General features: G+C 31.7%; 1 protein-coding gene and 1 pseudogene across 1 annotated transcript; both read right to left on the minus strand.

Moving 5' to 3' along the window:
• Window positions 1–954: 954 nt before the first annotated feature.
• LOC117127889 lies at window positions 955–2,376 on the minus strand (annotated as a pseudogene).
• Window positions 2,377–2,647: 271 nt separating this feature from the next.
• LOC103838652 (alkane hydroxylase MAH1-like) lies at window positions 2,648–4,784 on the minus strand. The gene has a single exon (XM_009115100.3). The coding sequence runs from the start codon at window positions 4,251–4,253 to the stop codon at window positions 2,763–2,765; it is 1,491 nt and encodes a 496-aa protein (XP_009113348.1). The 5' UTR covers window positions 4,254–4,784; the 3' UTR covers window positions 2,648–2,762.
• Between the last annotated feature and the right edge of the window lie 3,803 nt (window positions 4,785–8,587).

The raw sequence follows: 8,587 nt of genomic DNA on the forward strand, positions 1-8,587 counted from the left end.
AAATCTTTAATGTCAAAGGATTAGATCCACACATGGCATCGGACCAAAAACTCGGGTTTCACGTGTAGAGATGTTACAATGGATCCAACCACACAAAATATTAGAGATATCTTGGGCAATGTGTATATTACGGACCAAGACTGTGAAGTCTATGAAAACTCTCAAGACTAAAAGGAAAGACTCGAAGATCAAGTTAATTTTAAGATATTCTTAGTATATTTACATTAAGTGTATAAGAAAATTAGCATTATGTAATGTTAACATTATGTTAATATTACCGCTATATATATACATTTTGTATTCTCTTATCAAACATAACACAATGATATATCATATTCTATTATAGTTTACACAAACTTACTTTGAGTAGTAAGGCGGATTTAAAATTGTGCAAAATATCCCAAGTTGGAAAACTATCATCTCAAATTTAGCCGTTTGTGTCATGACACGGACAAGGACCATTCAAGAAAAATATTATATATGGGGCACAATAATTTTCATATATTATATATATAATATTTTTACAGCTTTAGTATATTTTTAATAGAATACTATATGATTATAATAAATATTTTCACTAATTAAATATACTCATTATTTCTGAAAATATTGCTTTACAAAAACGTTTGTTTTTAGCAGATATATATATTTTATGTTTTCAATACATTTTATATGCATTCATAGTCACAAATTGTAATCTTAAATAAAATTACATGTACTATTACTATCTGTTAATCACAGAAAATAATATATTTATTCAGATTTAAATATTTATCTTTTTAGAAATAGAAAATAGTGCAAAATGAAATTTAAAATTCAAGATTGATATTTAGGAAATAAAACTGAACAAATTAGACAAATATAACTAATTTAATAAAGTTTAAGGGAACAAGTAATGACACTTATAAAATATGAGACACAACAGTAATTATATACTTTAAATTGTGGGCGCAGCTAGAGCTTTCTGGTTAGAGATCTTGGTGCGACTACCCAGTGGGCGCAGCTAGAGCTTTCTGGTTAGAGTCGTGGTTGGAGTTCTCGAAGCTCAGTCTCCTACTACCGGTGGTGGTTTGCAGGTTTGAAGTTTGTCGACTGAGGAGTGCAAAGCTGTCCGGCAGTGGTATCAATCATTTGGAGCAGCGTTAGCGGGCAAGCCAATTTCTACTGCAGCGTGTTCTTATATATCATCAAAGATATCATCTCCATTTGACAATGCATTCATTTGGTCAAGCTCTAGCCTCTGTTCTGCTTTTTAGTTCTATGAGTTAAAATTGACTGATTGTTCCTTGGGTCTCTTTATGTTGCTTTATTTCTTCACTTCCCCTGTGTTGCTTAGTTTAAATTTCTCTGCTACTAGTATCGATGTAAATTCTGTCAAAAATGGTATACGATCTTAACATTTTTACCAAAATAAAATAAAATTATATACGTTAAATTTGACAATAAATAACTAACAGATGGAAGAAAAATATGGTCAAATGTTCATGTGGCACTATATGACATTTTATTGGAGAAGAATTTTTGAAATCTATATCCAGTCGTCTAAGGCGCGGCGATTCACTCAGATCAAGACAAGAAAGTAAACAAGACTGCAGTGTCAAGCTTTCCAGCATTGGAGAACCAGACAGAACCTTAGTAAAAGAGTCACCGAGGGAAGAGTTCCTCAAAGACAAGTTCTGAAGTGATGTCCAAGAAACGGTGCATTTCGGTCTAATACCAAAGTAGATGAATTGCTTTAGGGATGAATTGCTGAAGAAGAAATCTGGAAAAACGTAGTATGCATTCAATACGAAAGAAAGCTTCTCCATGTTGTGGGAGATTGCAAACTTGATCAAGGTATCACCGTGGTGACTCCTTTCGCTGGCTTCGGATGTTTCTCTGTCAACGTAAAGATGGAATCTCATCATTTTTGGGGCAGTGTAGCTGGCTAGGGTTTCGCGAATACAAGAGATGATTTGAGATGAGGAAAAGAGAGATAAGGTGTCTTGCACCATACATGCCTCCAACGTTTGGACAAGACGCTAGTTGTAATGGCTACCTTGGTCGGAACAAAGGACAAGATATGGTGGAGCATCTTGTCTGGTAGAGAACTGATTAAGTCTACACCACCAAAGAGGTTGCTAGGGTTTTGTTCACCGGCAGGGGCGGTACTTTTCTCCTTCGGTGGTTCTTCCATGGCCGTTCAGATTTCGATCAATCCCGAAATTTTTTTTTCTTTGTTCAAACAAGATCTTTCAATTCGTTTTATGTGTGCGCCAACTAAAGATAGTATTGATCCAGATATCCGAAAATTCAAGGTACAAAGATTAATTTCTTAATTATTCCGATTTCACCAGATTTACTTCTTAATTATCTAGCTCCAAATAGTCTTGAATTTTAAGATATTAAATATTTGTCTAAATATTTTTATCTATACTATTATTTGAAAAATAAATTTGCTGGTTTTATGTTCAATTATTAATAACCTAGTTAATAATCGTATTAATTATTAAATACGAAATATATATATATATATTTTTTAAAAGATATGAAAAGATTTTATTCAGATGTAATTAAGAGAAAATATAGGAATCTCTATTTGATTTTCTTAGAATTGTTAAAACAATTCAAATATGTATAAAAAAATAAAAAATGGTCCAACTAAAAAAATCACGCAAGAAATGATGTTGTGACTTCTATTTTAATAGAGTACATACTATAACGCATTTCATATCGACAAGGGAAAACTAATAGTTATCGTAGAAACCAGACAAACATAAGAATCATATATTCTTCGTGACTGTAACTTTAAGACCATGTTTCATACGGAGTATGATAGAGGGGACTGGTTCTATCTTTTGACCTTCAACGACCTTGAAATCATACTTTTGTATGATCTCCATAGCGACCATCTTCATCTGCAAAAGAGCTAAATGTTTACCCAAGCAAGTTCTTGGACCAGCATTAAAAACCAAGTACTTTGATGAAGGTTCACGTTTGAGCCCTCCATTCTCTGAAATCCATCTCTCTGGTTTAAATTCTGATGCGTCTTCTCCCCATACAGATCTCATTCTACTCAATGCATAGATACAGATCACAATCTTTGATTCTGCTTCAACTCTGTGCCCGCTTGGAAGCACATCTGACTTTGAAGGAGACTTGTGGTTGAAGGGAACCGGCGGGTAAAGTCTCATTGATTCCAACAACGCAGCGTGTAGATACACGAGCTTCTCTAGGTCTGTGGGATCAAAGTTTGTGTGGATCTCTTGTCGGATCTTGGTCATAACATGAGGATGCTTAGAAAGAAGCCAAAAGAACCAAGTGAGAGCTGAGCTTGTGGTGTCCCTTCCTGCCAACAATAGACTCAAAACAACATCTCTTATAAATGTATCATTACCCGGCTTCAAGAGCTTATATTTGGTCGTGTCCACGTTCATATAATATGTTACTGCGTCAATTCCTGGCTCTTTTTTCACGCGACTTATCTCTTCTTTTCTTCTTGAAGATATGATCTTCCCAAACAAAATGTTGAAAATCTCCGAAGCACTTCGTATCTTCCTCTCAATTCCAACACCAATCAGGTTTTGAAGCCTCCACAAGATCACCGGTTTGAGATGTCTATAGAAGATAGCTTCTTCAGAGAAGTCCGCAGCTTCACCAAACTCATATCCGGGAATTTCATAGGATAGAGACATTTGATCATAACCAGTCATCAAAATGGAGGCAGTATCAAACATGAATCTCTTGAACACATCTTGTAAGTCTATGACAATGTTTTCCTCAGCAGCTTTATCAAGAAATGGAACAAGATCATCCTTTAACTTACTTGTAGTGCTGCTTACAGAGAGCTTCAGGAAGTTCTGATGGTGGAATAAGGCGTGACCCGACTTCCTCAGATCCTCCCATAATTCCATATCAGCGGTTACGATTCCATCTCCCAAGATATCAAAGATCTTCTTGAATTCTGGTCCTTTAGATTTCGCAAAGTTTGAGTTGAGCATGTGATTGATATTCCTTGGATCAACCGTGAACAACATGTCTGTTCCACTAAACCATGGCCCTTTGAAAGCGAATGTCATATCGTTGGCCTCATGAACCTCAGAAAGCCAATCAAAAATTCGAGGGATATTGAAGAGCATTCCGGGAAGCATCCCGAGGAAAGGCCAGTTCTTCAGCGAAAGCAAATTGTGAGATTTCTTGCAAAGAAAGAAACATTGGTATATAACGAAGAAAATGAATGCTATGAAGACTCCAAATAAGCCTATCATAGCCATTTTTACATACAAAAGGATTTATGAGTTTAGATACAGAAATTTTTGTTCATTTGGTTTGCTATATATACAAAGATAAATGTTGTGATTGACAAATTGAATGCAGAATGTTATCGTTGGCAAACATGTCAAGGATTAGGCTCACAAGGTATCGGACAAGAAACTAGGCATCGGACAAAAAACTCGTTTTTCATGTTGAGATGTTCAAATGGGTTCATCCACTCCACACAAACGTAGTCGAATGATATAAGGCAGATTTGAAAACTATTATCTTAGGGAATTAAACAATTAGAGCACCTCCAATAGAGGTTCTTTCCATTGGGGTCCTTAATATATGTGTTATGTATATATATATAGAGAAAAAGACTAAAATAGCACTAAACCAAGTTTTTGTTCCCAAAGTAGCACTCAAGGCTAAAAGTCACAAAAATAGGTTTCATTAAAGAGGTAATATACACTTATACCCCTTGGGTTAATTAATCCAAACCTTAGGGTTTAGAGTTAAGGGGTGGGGTTTTGGAATTAGGGTTTAAAATTTTATAAAAAATAAATTCTAAAATAAAAAATAAAAATTTTAAAAACAGTTTCAAAAAGTATTTTTAAATTATAAAAAGAAAATTTGAAAAAAAATAAACAAAAATTTGAAAAAAAAAATTTGAAAAAAAAATTATAAAAATTTCGAATCTGAAAACATATAATCTGAAACTATAAAAAAAAAATTTCTTTTTTTCATTTTTTTATTTTTATTTTATTTATTTTTATTTATTTTTGTTTGCTTATTTAATTTTAAACCAAGGGTATTATGGATATTTTACCCTTTAATGAATGTCATTTTTGTGACTTTCTCCTTCTAGTGCTATTTTTGAGACATAAACTTCAAAAGGTGCTATTATTGACAATTGCCCATATATATATGTATGTATTTATTATATATACTAGAGAGTTTTCCGGGCTACGCCCGGATTTTTCCTATAATATTATTAAATTGAATTAAACTTTTGTATTTTTATTTTGAGATAGTAATTTCTGGTAAAATTGTATTGTAACTCTTTTATATGTAAAGAGTAGTGCATCTAATTTTAAAAGAATGGTTATTATTGATGTTATTGGATTCAAATGTTGTTATATTATTTTGGTAAATGATGCTATGCGCGGTTAGTACATCTGAATTTTTAGTTTTTATCCTATTTCTATATAAATTATTTTTTTTTAACTTGAATTTATTTTGCATATTTTTTTTTTATTTAAGCAGTTTTACTAAATAGTTCATTTACTATTTTCTTTGTTTCTTCCAATAAATTTAAAAGATAATTTGTTATTTCTTATGGTATACCACATATCTTAGAGTAAATATTCATTTACTACAGGGGGATGAATATTTAAAAATTGTTTAAATTGTTAGAGTAAATATTTAATATAATTTTTTATTAATTAAAAATAAATATATTTGTTAAATTTTGTACATGTTTTTTTAAGACTAAATAAATCATGCTATGTGGATAATTAGTTATGTTTTTTTCTTAGGGTGGCATTACATCATTTATTTCTGAGTATTCATGCTGTTGTACTGGAAGTTATTATCATATAATAACTTATGTGGTGCATTTTATATTTATTATAATTTATTATTTATATATATATAAGTGAGATAGTATTTTGTAAGTTGTGATTGAGATGATGTAACAGTAAATTGTAGGCTAAAAATATATTATTATGTTTAATATTTATTTTGTTTCAAATTATAAGTATTTTGGGTTAAAAATACAAATATTAAGAAACATATCTTTATATATTTAGCATTTAATTAAATAGTAAAATTGACCAATGATAAATTAGAGAGAAATTATCTCAAATAGACATTTTAAGTTAAAAGTGATAAACTGGTGATAAATTATAGGTAAATAAATCTAAACAATCATTTTTATATTTTGTATAGATATAAATAAATTTAAATGATAGTAACATAAATTACTTTTTAAGAAAATTCTTTTTGGGAAAAAATGATATTAACATAAATATATAATGTATTTTAATATAGATATCTATTAAATGAAAATTATTAATCGTATGGTTTTATGATTTTATGCATCTTTTATAACAAAAATTGTAAGCTTATGATAACAAAAGAAATTAATGTGAGACTTTTAATAATTTTAGTAATTTATAACAGCTCTTGAATATCCACTGCAAATCATCAACGAAAATTTTGAAATAAAAATATTTTTATATTTTTATGTGGTATATACTTTAATACATATATTTTGAATATCTATTAAATAAAAAATTTCACTCATATGTTTTACGATTATTTATATTTTCTACAATACAATTTTTAAACCCTTGATCACAACCTTTAATGTGGGAATTTGAATAGTATTAGTAATTTATAGTCATTTTCTAAAATTCAAATAATAAAATATACGAAAAATGTAAATTTTTGTTATATGATCAATATGATATGTTTATTTTATGTTAATAATTAAACATAGACTATGGAAGATAAGAAAAACTGTTATTTACAAAAATGTAAATTATATTTATATCATGTTTTGTGAACATCACTAAATATCTTCAGACTAAAATTAATAAACGTGCATAAACTCCAGAATATTTCAGTTTTCTTTTGTGATTTCCAGTACACATTTTCTCTTAATTCTTTATTCACCTCTTCTTTATTATCTTAGAACTTTATCATCTCCATAGCCCTTGCAGACAACCTCTTCCGTACGTAGCAACACTAAAAATGATTTAATACTTTTTTGTCACAAATATATAGGTTCTGATGAGTCCTCTGACGCAAGTATGTGGATAACAGAAGTACAACACCCTAGAAAGTAGATGCACATGTTGTAATTCTTATTAAATGTGTATCTGCATGTGTGTTGTGTGAAAGCACCCATTGATGTGAAAGCTCACATGATATTGGATTCTCTGATTAGTATAAAATAGTTTGATGTTTCTAGTTAATAAACATGAGCAATCAGTAAGAATCAGATCAAGAAACTGGCGAGCTTGAAGATGGATTTCTTCATATCCTCCTCCCCTCTAGAAGAAGCATTTCTCAATGTATATCAGATGATTTCCATATTTGGACATTACAACAAACAATCTCAAAATATTATTAACAAAAAATTTTTTTTTGGGTTGTTGGTTCCAAACCCCAAACGTTCAAACTTTAGGGAAGGTGGTTGACTTATCCGTCAAACACATTGAGACAGAGGGTCGAATCAATGAGCAGTTGAGAAGATGCACTATGCAAAGAAGCTGCATGCTAGAAGAGCCGCAAAAGAGTTTGACATGAAGTTGTTAAAAATAAATAAACTTTTTAGCCATTCCGCATTGGACCAGCACTTCCCTTTCTTTATTTTAGAAATGGCTTTTGGAACTTCCCACGAACCCAAACTCTGTACATGTTCTTATTCTTTCTCCGGTTTACTGCTTTGACACAACAATTTTCAAGCTCGAACTGCACTCAAGATAGAAATATTAATAAGACATGTGATCCATTCAAATGTTTTTGTCCCTATTCATATTTTGAAGCCACTTATAGAGAGGACTGTGATAGAAACACCATGTAACTGTAGAATCCCAAATACTGCAAAGACTGTGCCTGGAAACGCACATGATAAAAAGAAAGTGAAGCAGAGTCATTAAATAAATATTCTAAAGCTGTAACTTCAGGGATTCAGCCAGAGCTTAGTAGTTGTGTGTCTAGGTCCGCAGAAAGGCCATCAACAACACTGAGGCAGACAGGCTTGTCCCTGAAATGGTTGAAAATATCAAATACCTATTATCAAACTTTATGGTTTCCTTGCGGCGTTGAGTGCTCTGGGTGTCTTCGTTGTACATGGTTTTGTTACTCCTAATTTCTCCAACTATATCTGTTAACCAAGATAAACATAAACGCTACTTATTATATAGCGTGCTTGTAGTGAAGCTTTAGCTATTCAAACCTGAAAAAATGAGTGCTGGTATTGGCAAGTGACATGAGCTACTCGTATTGCGGAACCTGAAGCTCTCCCTCGGGATTCAGGATCAGCTTAGTTGTGTCTGTGACCTCCACGAAAGCTGTATGGTCCGTGAATTTAATAGAAACGGCTGCGTCAGCAAACTTGAAGGTAGGATTGCTTCTCGGAATCAAACCATTTAACTCATAAACTGGGCCTTCTTTCAAGATATGTCGGAAGGAGTTACAACGGTAAAAGGTGATTGATCCTTAGATGAGTGTTGCCTGCGAGAGGCCTCGAGTAGATGAAACAAATTACAATAAATATTAAATCGATTAATCAGTTCTAACAGCATAAAGTAAATATCGAGTTACTTTGCATCATCTTACA

The sequence above is a fragment of the Brassica rapa genome, chromosome A09 (assembly GCF_000309985.2).
Source record: "Brassica rapa cultivar Chiifu-401-42 chromosome A09, CAAS_Brap_v3.01, whole genome shotgun sequence".
NCBI lineage: Eukaryota > Viridiplantae > Streptophyta > Magnoliopsida > Brassicales > Brassicaceae > Brassica > Brassica rapa.

Coding starts and splice junctions, on each gene's coding strand:
- LOC103838652 (XM_009115100.3), bottom strand. CDS start 4,253: ATGGCTATGATAGGCTTATTTGGAGTCTTCATAGCATTCATTTTCTTC.